The sequence below is a fragment of the Lissotriton vulgaris genome, chromosome 1_2, assembly GCF_964263255.1.
Source record: "Lissotriton vulgaris chromosome 1_2, aLisVul1.2, whole genome shotgun sequence".
NCBI lineage: Eukaryota > Metazoa > Chordata > Amphibia > Caudata > Salamandridae > Lissotriton > Lissotriton vulgaris.
In genome coordinates this window covers 84,557,692-84,575,909 of record NC_141686.1, presented here as the reverse complement: position 1 = coordinate 84,575,909, position 18,218 = coordinate 84,557,692, and the positions used below count along the sequence as shown (strand labels likewise).

The window sequence follows — 18,218 nt, the reverse complement described above, 5'->3', positions numbered from 1 at the left end:
GTACGCCGACGACACTCAGCTGTTGTTTACCTGGCCTAAGAATTGCCTAGATGCTAGTGTCGTCTGCTCCTGTCTATCCAATGTCTTTCGGTGGCTTCTGTCAGCCCAACTTAAATGCAACGAGGACAAGACAGAGCTGTTGTTTTATGGCAACTTTCCGGCCAATTTTAAGGATCTCATTTGGCCGCCTGATTTTGCTTGTCCCAGCTCTCTTGGAGGCCCGGCCAAAAACTTGGGGGTCTGGTTCGGACAGGATCTTAAGTTTGAAGTACATCTAAAAAAACTTACGGCGACCTGTTTTGCGACCCTCAAGTCACTAAAAAGGTTCCTTCCATTGCTCCATAGGGAAGCAAAAGAGACGGTTCTGCGTGCTCTGATTCTATCAAGGCTGGATTATTCCAATGCCCTCTTTAGCGGTCTTCCTAAATATCTCATCAACCGAATGCAGATTATTCAGAATGCGGCGGTCCGACTTTTATTCCATCTCCCGAGAAGAACTAGCGCTTCTGCTCATCTCCGAAAGCTCCATTGGCTTCCAGTGGCCCATCGTATTGTGTTCAAATCTCTGGTCCTGGCCTTCCGTGCCCTGCATCAACACGGACCACAATATTTGCACAAGAGGTTCACGTTCTATTCCCCTCGCCGTGCACTCCGATCAGCTAATCTCCTTCTGATGTTTACGCCTAAAATCAGATATGTGAGATTGGGTGGTCAATCTATTTCTGTCCAAGCAGCTCGATCCTGGAATGCCCTGCCGCTCTCTTTGCGTGCGTCAGCCACACTGGCAGAATTTAAGAAGGGGTTAAAAACTCACCTTTTTAATCTCAGTATCTAGTTGCTTCCCTTCTTCCTTGGTTCGGCTCTGTTCTAGTTCACATATCGCGCCAGGATACTCTGTAGTAGCAGAGCGCGTAATAAAATCTTTTATACATACATATACATTATACATACAATGTGAGCAAACCCACAGCATAGAATAAAGGTAAAAAGCTAGTGTTGGTTATAGCTCGTTTTTAACAACAATAAAGTGGTCCTTAAATGTCAGGATCCACTTTATGGGGTCAGTTTTTTTAGCACTTGGAGAAACACTTTAGTGCTTATAACCAGTAAATTCACGACTGGTTTCACTGTACATTCACCACACGTGCACTTTACTATCATTATCATTTATTTACTCTTACTTTTTTGTTTTCTTTAAGGTACGGGTGAGCTGATGATGAGAACCTGAGTCCACTGGTGAGAACCAACCAGTGTACTCCCATGGTGTTACTTCCGTGAGGCACCCCCGTACCGCTGCACACAATTTTTGTTCTTTTGTTCTTTTGGCACTTTATTGGCACTCACTTGCAGAATCTGGACTGTATTTACTACACTTAGCACTGGGCTGCACTAATAGGGAACACTTTTACAGATAGGACAGGGACCTACAGAGGCAGACAGTGTATGATTAACTGCCCATGCAGCACACAAAGTCGTGGAAGCTACTGACAGACACTAGGTCCACTTGTTTCAGTCCTAGGATTTAGGCCAGGTCATTATTGTGTTGTACCTCGCATGGGTAACAGCAAGAAGCTCCCCAATTATCTTCTGGCCTGCTCAAGTCTGACTCCCATTTACCCCCAAGACTGTTCAGTGGAGGAAGGCTGATACGTAGGAGAGTGGAGTATAGTTGGTACAATGCGTGTCTGGTCAAGCAGGCCCCTAGCTCCCTGTACTCCAGAGGTGACTGGTCTGGTGCCTCCTGAAGCATCTCCATGTGTCTTTGCAAGAGATATCTTAGTTGCTGATACCGGAGATATTGGCTTCCTATTAGCTCATATTGTCCAGTTATTCTGGAAAGGTTATCTCATCCCCTCGTCAGACGTCACCTACTTAAGGTATTCCCAACAGGTCCCATATTCTGTGGCCCTCTATGTCGCATAATCCCTTCAGAATGTTGGTGGTGTATATTCTCATAGTACATCGACGTTAAACATATATGTGAAGGGAGTGAAGAATAATGTCTCCAAGATGAAGAGCGCATCTACTACATTTTAGATTTGGTGTCCCCCATAACTGCATGTGTATTATGAAAGATGATGAGCGGGATGCAAATAAACTTGTTTAGGGGTTTACTGTGCTTGAGCGATGAGTGGGGGAATTTACCAAACAAGGCTGTTTTTATCCTAGTAAAATGAGCCATAGGTTTCTCAGGGAGCATATGAAAACAAGTTACTTACCAGTAACTGTAGTTCTCCAGTATTGGAAGCTTTCATAGATTCATATGCCTGAATCATGCCCGCACCTCTGGACTCCAACTTGTGGTGGCCCCTCGAACTGAGCGCACCTCCTTCGCCTAAAGACTCAGTAAAAAACCTCAGGGTAATCTGGGATACCAATCTCTCGTTCCAAAAACAAATTCAGACGGTATCAGCGGCCTGCTTCTCGAAGATGAGGATGATAAAAAAGTTCATCAATTTCCTTCCCAGTCATACTAGGAAAACAGTTGTGCAGGCTCTGATCACCTCCCATTTGGATTATGCCAACTGATTGTACCTTGGACTCCCCCCTTGGGCCTTCAACGGCGTCTCCAGACAGTCCAGAACGCTGCTGTTCATCTGGTCTGCGGCCTCCCTCTTCTTTAACATATCACTCCCCACCGGCATAGGTTACACTGGCTTCCAGTTCACAAAAGGGCTGAATTTAAGGCACTTACCTTAGCCCACCGGGCTGTCAAGGGAAAAGGTTCTGCATACCTATCCTCTTGCCTACGTCCTTACAGCAACACCAGACTTCTCCGCTCCAGCTCTCAACATCTCCTAACCACCCCCAGATTCAAAAAAGTTCGTTCTGGGGGAAAAACATTCCAAGTTTGTGCAGTCACCCACTGGAACAAACTTCCTTTGACCATCCGGACCGTCCAGGAGGAACTCCCCTTCCGAAGAGCTCTAAAAACCTATCTCTTCTGCTAAATCCATCTGAGCCAGTCACAGTCTCATTTCCCACAGAAGCGCCGGGACACCTCGTTGGGGTATCTGTGCGCTATATAAAATGCTCCAAAAGGAAAGAAAAAAAAAAATCGGCGAGACTTCCGTCTCGACGACAGGGAATGGTTCAGGCATGTGAATCTATGAAATCTACAATACTGGAGTAAATGTGTATTCTGAGCCCACAATCACGCACAATAAACCCATTCTAACTACTGTTTGCTTTTATACTGTAGCCTCTGTATTCAGATGCTTAAATGAAAAAGAAGGGTATTTAAATGTCCTCATTGTTTCAGATATGTGTAATTCAGAGCACAATTGACATCCAGTGTGTGTTGCTGAGGCTGTGCGCGCACAAACACAGATAAATGCAGTATGGTACACCTTTAGGTAAACAGGCCTGTACCTCTTCCTGTCTAGAGAGTAGACTGTGTACACGGTAGCCTTCAACCTCATTGCTCGTCATTGGTTGCAACTTCTAGCATCATGATGGTCAAACAACAAAAAGGTCTTATGGAACAATCCTCTTCCTCGCCTATATTCTGAAGTAGAACAATTGTATATATGGGCCTGTTCAAAAGTCATAGCCCATAATGAATCAAGGCACACAGTAATCTACTGTCTCTTCTACATTTGCAGAGCGTACACTGAAATGTTCGTGTGCCATTTGAGGCTAATGCACACTCAACCTCGTCACAAAAACGATCAAAGAATTTACAAATTAATTCTTCTATTTATCAATTGAATGCAGTGTCGTACATGGATGAAGCAGCCATTCGAACCGATACTTGTGGAAAAAAGGTCTCTCGCTAATGATGACTTCCACAAAGCATGTTAGTAGCTACCTTCAACATTTTGCCGCACTACACATTTCACAAAGATTAAGGATAGCCTCAACAAATGCGTGCTTCACCCATAGCATCCATTACGTGCAAATTATACTGACCACATTTATGTCACATCTGTCTACTGCTGCAAAGACAGTTCTGTAGACAGCTGTGATCACAATTGTGTTTTAAGTTTCTTGTACAGAGAGCAAACATCTGAAAGTCTGATCAACTCTTTATAGATTTTGCTAATACCTTATGAGAGACGGGACTGCCTTTTGCCACTCCAAAGCTGGAAGGCCTCTTTAATAGTTGGAGCAAAGCCTACCAGGGCTATTGCTACGGCGCAAGCACTCTCAGGGACACTCGACTAAGACATTTGTAAAGCTTGACATTTTTCTCATCTTCACGAAGCACTACAGATGTGTGACAGGATGAGCTAGGGAATCTTTTCAGGTAAGGTTAGCCTCAGTCCTGCTTCCAGTTCTGCTATGATAATCTGAATTTTACAAATTCCTAGGGTTAAAGAAGCCAAACTATTTCCCCTTACCAGCTCCAAATTGGCGCTTATGATTACATTGATAGGCGGGACAAAGTGCAATATTAAATACATTTTTATGATGGTCTTCCAAGTCGGAAGAGGGTACCTCCAAAAAGCTGGTTGGAGGCAAAACGCTGATTATCAAAAAGGTGAGATTGTTACAGGTATGCACTGCACTGGTTTTTGGTACACATTGTATATAACATTATTGCTTCTTACTATGATGAGGTAGTCATCAACTGCATGGCACCAGTGAGGGAGCCTATTGTCAAGGTCTGCATGACAATTGACACCTTAGTTGACAATAATGTAGGCATCGACAGCAATGGACTGATGATATGTTCATTGTCATTGAGAGAAGCATGCTCACCCCATAGTGAGTTCCCCTACAATGAGTCACTGACTAATAAGAAAAGGAGATGAGTCTTGCTGGTTAGACTGTATAATGCTCAACAAGGTTGATGACAATTGGAAAGCCAATGTGCTGAGTGTGTAAATGTGAGGTTTAGGCAGGTCAAGGCAGTTGTCTTCAGCTTAGCAGCAGTTGCAGAGGTTTTTGAAGCCTGAAGGGGCAGAATGCAACATCCTCTAACAGCTTTATACTCTTGGTGCTCTTGGAAGGTGGAAGACTGGGGGTACTCTAAATGGAATCCTCCCCAAAGGCTATAACCAGTAGAGCAAATACAGAATCCTTTCTCTGTCTTTCGGATTTATTTGTGCAACATGTTCTGCGAATGTTACAGTTCTGATGGTCATAATCAGGTTACGGGATCATTCAGAAGAACAAGTTACTTACCTTCGGTAACGCTTTTTCTGGTAGATACAGTATCTGCCTGTGGATTCCTCACCTTGTGAATATCCCCTTGCGTCAGCAACATTTGGAAATTCTTTTCGTAGCTTCGCGCCAACGTGGACTTGGACGTCATAGAGACACGGCATCGCACGCGACTCCGCTGATAATAGGCCTACGCCAGAGTGATGACATCAGTTCCGCCCTTTTTTCCGTGCCTTCGAGGCACACGGACGGACCAATGACAGTATGTATATACATAGCATACACAGTACACGATAGTCAAGATAACACACACAGTGTGAAGTAAATGTAAGATAACATTTGAAATAACACATTTTCTTTGACCATAAAACAAATACAATACAGTTACTCTGGTATAGAAGAGTGGACCACGAGGAGGCGGGTGGGTCAGTGAGGAATCCACAGGCAGATACTGTATCTACCAGAAAAACCGTTACCGAAGGTAAGTAACTTGTTCTTCTGATAGATAGATCTGCCAGTGGATTCCTCACCTTGTGAATAGAGTCCGACAGCAGTCCCCACTCCCGGTAGAGGATGTCCACACTCCTATACCAGAAAATCCTGGAGGACAGAACGGGCAAAGTGGCCGTCCCTCCTCACCTCGGTATCCAAGCAGTAATGCTTCGCGAAAGTGTGGAGGGAGGACCAAGTTGCGGCCCTACAAATATCCTCTACAGGAACACCTCTAGACAAAGCTGAGGTTGACGACTTAGCTCTTGTATAATGAGCCCTTATACCCTCTGGAGGTTCCTTACTGGCCAAAGAGTAGCAGATCTTTATACAGAGTATGATCCATCTTGAAAGAGTTCTTTTATGAACCGCTCTTCCTTTTTTGCAGCCAGCAAACCCAATGAAGAGCTGGTCATCCACTCGACAGTCTTTAGTTCTGTTCAGATAAAAGCTCACCGCCCTCCTAGGGTCCAGACGGTGCAACCTCTCCTCCTCCTTGGAAAAGTGTGGTGGAGGATAAAAGGTAGGGAGGGTAATGGATTGTCCTAGGTGGAAGGGAGTCACCACCTTAGGGAGAAAAGCAGCCCTGGTCTTAAGAACCATTCGTTCAGCATGAATGGTCAAGAATGGAGGCTTGGAACTAAGAGCTTGAAGCTCACTTACCCTCCTTGCCGAGGTAATTGCAACCAGGAAGTCAAAAGCCTCATAGGACACTTGTGTAAGAGCTCAAAGGGAGCACCCATCAAGTATGTTAAAACCAGATTTAAGTCCGATTGAGGCACAATAAAGGGAGTAGGAGGGAATTTATTCGTGAGACCCATCAAAAATCTTAATACTACAGGAGATTTGAAAAGAGACGGCTGGTCCGGCAAACACAGAAATGCGGACAACGGCGAGAGATAACTCTTGACTGTGGCAACAGCAAGTCCTTGCAGCGCCAAAGAGAGAGCAAACTGGAGAATATCAGATAAATGGGCTTTCAAAGGGCCTATAGATTTCTCCCCACACCAAGTGACAAATCTAGACCATCTATATGAATAGATGGACTTAGTGGAGTCTCGTCTAGCTGAAAGAATGACATCCACCACATCGTGTGGGAGAGAAAAGGAATTCAGGTTGCCCCGTTAAATCTCCAGGCATGAAGGTGTAATGTCTGGAGGTGGGGGTGTAGAACCTGCCCCTCCCTCTGAGAGAGGAGGTCTGCCCTGAGAGGTAGACGGAGCGGCGGGTCAGAGGAGAGGTGGAGAAGATCTGTGTACCACACCCTTCTTGGCCAATCCGGGGCGACCAATATGACTTGGGCCCGGTCTTGGCGAATCTTCCTCAGAACCAGAGGAATCAAAGGTATGGGGGGAAACGCGTAAAGGAGTTGTCTTCCCCAACTCAACTGAAACGCGTCCCCCAAGGCTCCTTGCATCGGATACTGGAGACTGCAAAAAGACGGCCAGTGAGCATTCTCGAGAGGGGCGAACAGGTCCACCTGAGGAGTTCCCCACCTCTGAAAGATGTTGTGAACTATCTCTGGATGGAGCCTCCACTTGTGGTCGTCCGAGAACTGCCGACAGAGTGTCTGCACGAACGTTCAGAACTCCGGCCAGATGATTTGCCATCAGACAAATCTGATGGTCCTGAACCTCCCTGCTAAGAGACTGCGACCCCACTCCTCCCTGCTTGTTAATATACCACATCGCGGTCGTGTTGTCCATCAGGACTTGGACTGAGCGACCACGAAAGGAAGGGAGGAAGGCCTTGAGCACCAAACGTATCGCCCGCAATTCCAGAAGGTTGATATGAAGCAACCTTTCCTCTGGAGACCAAAGACCTTTGATCTCAAGGTCCCCCAGATGAGCACCCCACCCTAGAGTGGATGCATCCGTTATTACTGTGGCCACCAGAGGAGGCAGTTAAAAAGGCTTCCCCTGAGACAGGTTGCCTTCCACGCCCCACCAAGTCAGATCCGCTGCAGCTTCTCTGGAGATCCTCACTGACTCCCTGAGATCTCCGTTGTGCTGATACCACTGCCTGCGGAGGCACCACTGGAGTGCCCTCATGTGCCAGCGTGTATGGTTGACCAACAGAATGCATGAAGCCATCAAACCGAGCAGGCGAAGGACCTTCAGGACTGGAACGACCGCTCCATTGTAAAATAAAGTAATCATTTCCTGAATATCGCGAATCCTTTGAGGAGGAGGGAATGCACGACATACAGTTGTGTCCAGTACAGCACCTATAAACAGGATGCGCTGGGAGGGCACCAGGTGAGACTTGGGTACATTTATCGAAAAACCCAACCTGTACAACAACTGGGTTGTCTCTTGCAGATGTTGGAGCACTCTCTCGGACGACTCCGCTTTGAATGGCCAATCGTCCAATAGGGGAATACTGGAATCCCCGACCTTCTGAGATGTGCTGCCACCAGCGCCATCCCCTTGATAAAGACTCGAGGCGCAGTAGTAATTCCAAAAGGAAGGACCGCAAACTGATAGAGTTGCGACCCCACCGTAAAACGGAGATACTTCCTGTGCGACTTCAGGATTGGGATGTGAAAATACGCATCCTGCAAGTCGAGCGACACCATCCAGTCTTCTTCAGGCAGTGCTTGAAGAACCTGTGCAAGGGTGAGCATCTTGAATTTCTCTTGTTTTAGAAAGAGATTCAAGATCCTGAGATCCAGGATTGGACGAAGTCGGCCATCCTTCTTGGGAATCAGGAAATACCGGGAGTAGCATCCCTGACCCCTTTCCTGCTCTGGGACCACCTCTATCGCACCCTTTCTTAATAGATCCTATTAGATCTCTCTGCAGCATACGACACGGTATCCCACGCTATCCTTTTACATCGCCTTACCAATGCAGGCATAGCAGGAACCGTGTTCGAATGGTTTAAAAACTACCTAACACATAGGCGCCAGATTGTAAGGCTGGGCGACTTTTCTTCAGAAGAAAAAACTATTAAAACAGGGGTCCCGCAGGGCTCCAGTTTAAGCCCTACCCTATTCAACCTTTATATGGTCCCCCTACTAAACGTAATCTCTTCCTATGACATCAGCACTGTCGCCTATGCTGACGACACTCAGCTTGTTCTGACCCTTGATAAAAACCAATCCAACGCAGAACATATACTGAAAGAATGTCTGTCAGCAACCTTCAAATGGATGTCACACAACCTTCTGAAATGTAATTTGTCAAAAACCGAAATCATTCCTTTTGGACCCAATAATTCTTTCACTCCACAAAAGTGGTGGCCTGCAAACACAGAAGCCCCCCCTAATACTATCAATGTTGCTCGAAACCTAGGCATAACGTTTGACAATACACTCACATTCAACCAACAAGCCAAGGAAGTAGCAGGGGTATGCTTCGGCATCATCAGGAGCCTTAGAAAATTCTTTGACCTCCTTCCTCTGAGTGACAGACGCACGATAGCTGTTGCCCTTATAACATCTAGGCTGGACTATTGTAACAGCCTCTATGCAGGACTTAATAAATCAGCCCTGCATAAACTCCAAATGGTCCAGCATGCAGCGGCCAGACTGGTCCTCAGACTGCCTAGGAAATCTTCGGCTTCCACAGCTTTGGATGCATTACATTGGCTCCCAATACACAAGCGCATACTTTTTAAAGTTCTCACCATCACCCACAGAGCCTTCCACCATCACGGCCCACTGTACTTGCGCAAATACTTCAAACAATACCATCCGTCAAGATCAATTAGGTCCTCTACAGCTAACCTACTCCACGTCCCCAGGTTCAAAATGTCAACCAGAGGAGGAAAATCCATCGCAGTCATAGGCGCGAAAGCATGGAATAAACTTCCCTCACTCCTGCGTCAATCTACGACTGAACTAAAATTCAGAAAGCTTTTAAAAACATGGATCTATTCCCTGCCAAACTTCGAATGCATGGGATTCCTATGATGTGCCTTTTAGACAGGTAGTCTTCTTTCACCTACTGCCTACTGTTTTTTTCTGGAATCCAAGTGCCAAGATACCCCCTGTAGTGGTAGCGAGCTATATAAGTCTCTCTTCACATAATGAAGAGTCTGCACTTCCTCCTGTAGAAGCAACATATGTTCCTTCGTGCAAAAACCTTGGCAAGGAGGGTAATTGGGAGGGAATTCCCGAAAGGGAAGGGCATACCCATTTTCTACGAGATTGAGAACCCAAAGATCTGATGTAACCGATTCCCAATCCCGTAGAAAGTGGGTAAGCCGACCCCCCACCAGACCCGCATGATCCTGAATGGCAGATCTAAGGCTGCTTTTCTGGGGCTGTGGGGTTGGAGGAGGTGGAGGAGGAAGAGGCCTGACGTCCACGAGGACTAGCTCTTTGCTTTCCCCTATAAGATCTGTACAAGGGATTCTGCTGCTGCTGTTGTTGTTGCTGCTGCTGACCTTGTCGGTAATTCCGAAAGGAAGAGCGTCCAAAACCTCTGAATCTCCTGGCCGAAGAACCTCTGATCTGGAGACCTAAAGATTTAGCAGTTGCTCTACTGTCTTTAAATCTCTCCAAGGCCGTATCAGCCTTCTTGCCAAAGAGACCAGATCCATCAAACGGCAGATCCAGCAAAGCTGCCTGAACATCTGCCGAAAAGTCTGAAGATTTCAGCCAAGCCGATCTCCTAGCGGCAACCGCAGTGCCCATGATACGTGCCACCGAGTCTGCAGTGTCCAGACCACTCTGTATGACTTGGCGTGCCGCAGCCTGTGCATCCGATAACACCTCCTCAAAATCCCTCCTGTTGACATCAGGAATCTTAGGAGCTAAAGTACGCATAGTATCCATAAGGGCATGCACATACCTTCCCATAAGGCAAGTGGCATTTGTTGACTTTAACGCCATACTTACAGAGGAGAAGGTCTTTTTAGCCACCTGATCTTGTTTCTTTGTCTCTTTATCACCGGGAACCTGAGGAAAGGCACTCGCATTCTTCTTGGAACAGGCTGCTTGAATGACTAGACTCTCAGGTGATGGATGAGATGTCAGAAAAGCAGGGTCTTCAGGTGCAACCCTGTATCTTCTCGCCACACTCTTGGACACTGCAGGAGCTGACAGTGTTTTTTTCCACACCTCCATAATAGGTTCCGTTAAGGCATCATTAAACGAAAGCAATGGTTCCACTACAGAGCTTGGTGAATGCAAAACTTCTGTAAGAAGATTAGATTTAAACTCCACCGTTGGTAAAGTCAATTGCAGAAGTTCCGCCGCCTTCCTCATCACTACATGATAAGGCTGGACGTCCTTTGAAGGTGCATCAGAGCCAGATGGCAATTCCCACTCTGGTGAGAAATCCAGGCTACCAGCGTCAGCCAGGTCCTCAAAACAGTCCTCCTCCAGTTCACCTTCCTCCATATCAGGATGTGACTCTATATACCTTTGCTCTTCCAAAAGGCGTTGTGCTTCCTTCTGGACCTCTCCTTCACACGCTTCGCAGTCGGATCCACCAACGGCACCGACGGAGTCGGGATCGACGCCGGTATCGAATCCGATGGCCCAGTGGGATGCTCTCGAGGTCGATCTGGAGCGGGCGACGCCGGAAGCGGCGTCGTCGACCTCGGCCTAGCCTGGTATTGCCATGGCGGCGGCGGCGGAGCCGGCATAAATGGTATGAATGGAGCAGGAGGATAGGACTTAGGGACTCCTAAATTGAAGGCCAGAGGACCCATGGGACCCGAAGGTGCGCCAGAGGGGTACCACGCCCTTGAAAAGACACCATACATAGCGTTTAAAAACGCTGATGGGTCCTGGCCTGGGGCTGGGAAAGGTGGTTGAAAACCCCCAGGCTGATCTTGTGGAGTGTTCGGAGTCAGCTCTTCGACAGGCGCAGATTCCACATCCTCATGAACTTCTTCCTCATCTCGGGCCGGGGACGGCACCGGAGACAGATTCGAAGCCGGAGCCGGCGATTGAACCCGCGACTCCGAAGGCGAGGTCTTACCTTCATGATCCGAGACATCAAGCGTAACCACCTTGGAACGTACCTTCTTCGGTGACCTCGACTCCTTACCGGAATAACGTTGGGACTCATGTTTCTTCTTCTTACGTCTCCTTCTCGACTTCGAAGCATGGTCTGAAGCGGACCTCGAAGACGACTCCTCTCGAGACCTTGATCTTGACTTCGATCTCGACCTTCAAGAGCGAGACCTCGAAGATTTTCCCTTGCCAGCCTTCAGCTTCGCTACCAGGAGTTTGGTCTCTCTTTCTCTCAGGGCCTTCGGATTCATCTTACGACAAAATGAACATCCATCCACATCGTGATCAGAGCTCAAACACCAAATGCAGTCCTCGTGCGGGTCAGTAATAGACATTATTTCCCGCATTCCCTGCAGGGCTTGAAGCAGGTCTTCTTTTTCGACATCGTGAAGAAACGAGAAACAAAGAAGCAGAAAGTGAATAATAAGGTAACAAAGTCACCAGTTGGCTACTGAGATTCCCGAAACCGTTAGCGTCGACGACGCGGAAAAAAGGGAACTGATGTCCTCACGCCGGCGTGGGCTTATTATGGGCGTCGGTAACGTCAGCAGAGTCGTGTGCGATGCCGTGTCTTTATGACATCCAAGTCCACGTCGGCGCGAAGCTATGAAAAGAATTTCCGAATGTTGCTGACGCAAGGGGATATTCACAAGGTGAGGAATCCACTGGCAGATGTATCTATCAGAAACTCTTCTTTACGGCACCAGTATAACAATACATGAAAAAAAATGCTTTTCCAGTATTAGTGCAGTCATAATAAACGTGTAAATGTTAAGTCAGAGTAAAGTGAGTATGGGAGTGCGTTGCTCTTTCAGAAAGGAAGGACAACTTGTTGCCGATGGGAGAACCCACCGGTGAGGAGCATGTTAATCTGGGGCCTTAGTGGTCTTAAAGACTAAAAAGCATTAGTCTAATAAAGGTGAAATGATGGAGGAAGACATTATTTTTGATTATTACATTTTCATATATTGTCTAGATAACGTACTTTACTTCATTGCTCATTACACACAATAGCGTACTAAAATATCTACACAAATAACTGTAAAGGTTTGTCACTCAATGCAAACCACAATGTGGTGAAAAAGAGCAACTGACTTGATCCTTGGTCATCTTCTGCAGCTCCTCCTCCCAAGCTGCTCTGTCGTCGTCTAGATAGTAGGAAGCAGGTGGGCTGAGTCCGTGCAGGATCTGGGGGTCTCGGTCCTGGCAGAGGGCAGTCAGGTGGCCGATGTATAACTTCAACTTGCTGCGGTTCTGGTCGAGTTCTAAAAGAGGCTGGGTTATCTGGTTAAGACAATGGAAAAAGTGTTCATACACTTACGCAGGGTGAAAGGTCAGACAAAAAGTGTACAGTGATCGGCAGAACTCCATCACAATATGCCACAGAGAATGAGAACGAAGTGAAGAAAAGTGCTTTGTGCTTATGCTACTCTGCATACACAAGAACGAGTATTATGCATATTCAGATACAATTTAAAGCCTTAAGGCTATATGGATTTTAATCACATCCCAACTACACAAATCTAGAGCTTATTAAAAGTGTCAGTCACCAAATTACATTTTTTTTCCCAAACAATAAAAGTCGCAGAAAAAAAGAAAATACAGAAAGTGCTTTGAAAACATGGGTTTCAAGAGAGAACATCTTGACACGTTGAAAATGCATGAGGACACATCAAGGCCCACCAGATCAAGTCATTTGAAATTCAATGTCCTAGATCAGACACAATACAACAATAATCAATTCAGTTATGTTTAAGTATATGAGTTTTTAAAAACTTTTTTGAGCATGACACCACACCCTAGAAATAAACAATGTCTTTTCTTTATAAAGTGCATAGTGCCTTTGACCATAGTGTCCAGGAGAAAACAACTTAACACGTTTAGAATTCCTGGGGCCGTCCAGACCAAGTCATTTAAAAGGCATTGTCCTATATCAGACAATAAAACAATCATTCAGTTATGTTTAAGTATATGAGTTTTGTTAAAAAATTTCAAGCATGACACCACACCCTGGAGAGAAACATTTTAAAACAAGCATTAGAAATGCAATCGGGCTCGGATTTATTTGAGTTTGAGCTAATGGCATTGTGCATGTGGTGTGTAGTGGAATTATGTGGCTTGGATTGTAATTTTAGCAATGGTGGCATGCTGTGCTTTAGATGAATATGTTTAAAAGTAAAGTGTACCATACTGCGATTGCTACAATAGTTAATTGTGGATGCGTTAACAATTGATGCGTGCACTGATGGCTGGTGGTGTGTGTGCTTGGTGGAAGAGTGCACTGGCGGCTGGAGGTGTGTGTGCCTGGTGGAAGGGTGCACTGACGGCTGGTGGGTGTGTGCTTGGTAAAAGCGTGCACAGATGGCTGATGGTGTGTGTGTTTGGTGAAAGCGTGCACTGACGGTTGCTGGTGAGTGCGCCTTGTAAAAGAGTGCACTGACGGCTGGCTGGTGTTGTACGCCTGATGGTGTTTGTGCTTGGTGAAAGAGTGCATTGATGGCTGGTGGTGTTTGGCCCTGGTGAAAGCGTGCACTGACGGCTGGTGTTGTGTGTGTGTGGTTGTGTGTGTGGTTGTGTGTGTGGTTGTGTTTGTAGTGGTGAGTGTGTGGTGGTGAGTGTGTGGTGGTGAGTCTGTGGGGGTGAGTCTGTGGGGGTGAGTCTGTGGTGGTGAGTCTGTGGGGGTGAGTCTGTGGGGGTGAGTCTGTGGGGGTGAGTGTGTGGCAGTGAGTGTGTGGTAGTGAGTGTGTTGTGGTGAGTGGTGATGAGTGTGTGGTGGTGATGAGTGTGTGGTGGTGATGAGTGTGTGGTGGTGAGAGAGTGGTGTGTGTGTGTGGTGTGTGTGTGTGGTATGTGTGTGTGGTGTATGTGTGTGTGGTGTATGTGTGTGTATGGTGTGTGTGTGGTCTTATGTGTGTGGTGTTATGTATGTGTGTGGTGGACTTAGTTTGAGTGTTTGTTTCCTGCACACTCACACACTGCCCCTACACATTCACACACTGCACACTCACACTGTTCACCCTGCACACTCACACTGTTCACCCTGCATAGTCACACACTGTTCACCCTGCATAGTCACACACTGTTCATCCTGCACACTTACACACTGTTCACCCTGCACACTCACACACTGCAGTCACTGTCACTCTGCACTCACTGTTACTCTGCAGTCACACTCACTCTGCACTCACTGTCTCTGCACTCACTCTTCACTCACTGTCACTCTGCACTCACTCTGCACTCACTGTCACTCTGCACTCACTCTGCACACACTGCCACTCTGCACTCACTCTGCACTCACTGCCACTCTGCACTCACTGTCACTCTGCACTCACTGTCACTCTGCACTCACTGTCACTCTGCACTCACTGTCAGTCTGCACTCACTCTGCACTCACTGTCACTCTGCACTCACTCTTCACTCACTGTCTCTGCACTCACTCTTCACTCACTGTCTCTGCACTCACTCTTCACTCACTGTCTCTGCACTCACTTCACTCACTGTCTCTGCACTCACTCTGAACTCACTGTCACTCTGCACTCACTCTGAACTCACTGTCACTCTGAACTCACTCTGAACTCACTGTCACTCTGCACTCACACTGAACTCACTGTCACTCTGCACTCACTGTCACTCTGCACTCACTCTTCACTCACTGTCACTCTGCAGTCACTCTGCACTCACTGTCACTCTGTACTCACTCTTCACTCACTGTCACTCTGCACTCACAACACTGAACTCACTGTCACTCTGCACTCACACTGAACTCACTGTCACTCTGCACTCACTGTCACTCTGCACTCACTGTCACTCTGCAGTCACTGTCACTCTGCAGTCACTGTCACTCTGCAGTCACTGTCACTCTGCAGTCACTCTGCACCCACTGTCACTCTGCAGTCACTCTGCACCCACTGTCACTCTGCAGTCACTCTGCACTCACTGTCACTCTGCAGTCACTCTCACTCTGCACTCACTCTGTACTCACTGTCACTCTGCACTCACTCTGCACTCACTGTCACTCTGCACTCACTGTCACTCTGCACTCACTGTCACTCTGCACTCACTGTCACTCTGCACTCACTCTTCACTCACTGTCTCTGCACTCACTCTTCACTCACTGTCTCTGCACTCAGTCTGCACTCACTGTCACTCTGCACTCAGTCTGCGCTCACTGTCACTCTGCACTCACTCTGCACTCACTGTCACTCTGCACTCACTGTCACTCTGCACTCACTGTCACTCTGCACTCACTGTCACTCTGCACTCACTCTGCACTCACTGTCACTCTGCACTCACTCTGTACTCACTGTCACTCTGCACTCTGTTGGACAGGCCTCGTGAAGGGCTCGCTCCCTCCCCGCATAACAGAGCCTGGACACCGGCTCTCCCGGTGCCGCCAGAAGAACAACCCCGACGACCCACAGAAGCAACCCGCAACCCGTACCCTATGGGACGCCTGCTCCCGGACATCTCTGTATCACTGGCCCGGGCCACCGCCAGCACCATTGCCCGGCCCAGTAGCCATCTTGGCCACTGCACCACGAGGCCGCGTGGCCTCAGCTCGACCACAACCCTGGGCCTGGCCAGGCCCCGACATCCCGGCACCACCATCCACCCAGGAGGTGAACGGACCACTTGGCAGGTCAATGGGAGAGAGGAGTGTCGATGGTTCTCCCCCGCCAGGTGCCGATTGCCCCCAGCCTCCCCGGGCGCTGGCTCCACCCCCCTGCTGGGTGTCTGGACTCCCTCATCCCGGACCTCCCGACCTCCAAGAGCGAGGGTCCGGACATCAAAGGAGGCCAGACCTATAACTGGGGCAACTCCAGAGCAGGAATGCAGTTGTATCCTGGAGTCGAGAGACACCTAGAAGAACTCATCCTTGACGGACTGCTGGCGCTGCCGCAGCCCTGCCTTGTGAACCATCGTCCTGCCTGCTGGCGCTGCCGCAGCATTCTGCAACCTTCCTCCTCGACGGGACCTGCTGGCGCTGCCGCGGCCCTCTGCAACCTACATCATCGACGGGACCTGCTGGCGCTGCCGCGGCCCTCTGCAACCTACATCATCGTCGGGACCTGCTGGCGCTGCCGCGGCCCTCCTCAAGTGAGACTTGCCATCCGAGCCTGCTGGCGCTGCCACGGCCCGACCTTCCAGAACTCCGAGCTCGAGGATTGTGAGCTATCCATCAGACAACCTCAATACCACAAAAGTATCAAGACTGTCCCGCTACCCCCTTTCCCTTCCAGAGACTAGAATTGAGAGGACCCTCGTGTCCCGATCTCACTGTACCGTGATACTTTGCTTCGAGAACTGCATATAAAAAGCCTTAACCTTATCTCTGTGTGGTGTCCATCTGTGGGGGGGGGGGGGGGGTTACTTGTCTGTACGATCGCTGGAGACGGCCCTCACCGGAGGCCTCTCCCCTTGTCCTCGGCCGACCCTCCAGGTCCCCGTCTAACATTGGTGGCCAGCGGCGCGATCCGAACTAACGCGTAATCGTACAGAGAGTAACTCACCCCACGACTCAACCACAATGACAACAAAAGAGAGCGGATCCGCAGAGAAATTCCAGATGGAGAAACTAGAAGGGTACAACCATCGAGAGCTAAAGCAATTTTGCATGGAACTAGGCATTGCTACCACCGGGCTGAGCACGAAAGAGGACTTCAAACACGTCCTAGAATCTTGGGCAGAAACGGGTACGGCTGTACCCCGGAACCAAAACAGCGAGGCACCAGAAACAAACACCACTCCGACGGAAGAAAGGAGAGTGGGTCTCTCCCCGGAAGAGATCCAAGAACAAGAGAAAAGCAGACTCCATGAATTAGAGTTGGCACGGCTCCGGTTGGACGGAGAGCTGAAACTGGCGGAACAAAAGATAAAAACTTAGAACACTTACGGCTCCGAGAGGAGCGGGAAGAGAAACAAAGGCAGAGAGAACTCGAAGAGAAAAAACTGGCATACGAACACGAGCGCAAGCTAGCAGAAAGAGAAATGCGGAAACAGGATAAAGATCTAGGGGTGCCCGAGCGCCCGCACACCCCGGGCACTACCAAACCAAAAGTCCACATCCCCAAGGATGTCGTCAGAGAATATTTTCGGAACGACGACATACAGCAGTGGTTCAAGGCCTATGAGATCGCTATGACCTCCCACCGGATTGATCGAAGTGACTGGGGAGCCGGGCTATAGGGGAGGTTCGTCAATGAACGCCGCGATGCCCTGCTACAGCTCCCCGACCATCAGATGACCTCCTATGACCACATGAAGGCCGCCCTCCTCACTCGATACAGACTCACGCCCGAGATGTACCGCCAGAGGTTCCGCGACTGCAAACGGATCCCGGGTACAACTTGGGTAGAGTATGTGAACTATTTCAGCCGAGCCTTCGAGGAGTGGATCAAGGGCAGCCACGTAACCACCTACGAGCAACTCTTTAACCTCATGGTGTGGGAGCACCTCTCCAACAATTGCTTCGTCGAGCTCAGGCAGCACTATCTCGACAGTAAATTGACTGAACCCCGGCAGCTCGCCGCTGAAGCTGACAGATGGGAAAGCACTCGAGTGGCCCGGAGTGGGCCGAGTGAACAAAACAGAAACAACCAAGGTCTCCATCGCCCCCGAGGAGGAGGAGGAGGCCAGGGCCGGGGCAGAG

The 18,218-nt window shown here is 48.5% G+C and overlaps 1 protein-coding gene across 12 annotated transcripts in view; it reads right to left on the bottom strand.

Moving 5' to 3' along the window:
• ERC1 (ELKS/RAB6-interacting/CAST family member 1) overlaps positions 1-18,218 on the bottom strand; it is a 2,439,553-nt gene that overhangs the window by 87,346 nt on the left and 2,333,989 nt on the right. For 10 of the 12 annotated variants that reach the window (XM_086952855.1, XM_086952857.1, XM_086952853.1 and 7 more), the window contains one exon: positions 12,665-12,853. In XM_086952855.1, the coding sequence (XP_086808981.1) occupies positions 12,665-12,853 (189 nt within the window). Of the gene's footprint in view, positions 1-12,664; positions 12,854-18,218 lie in introns of those variants that run through there. The other 2 variants (XM_086952864.1, XM_086952863.1) reach the window with 1 other exon arrangement.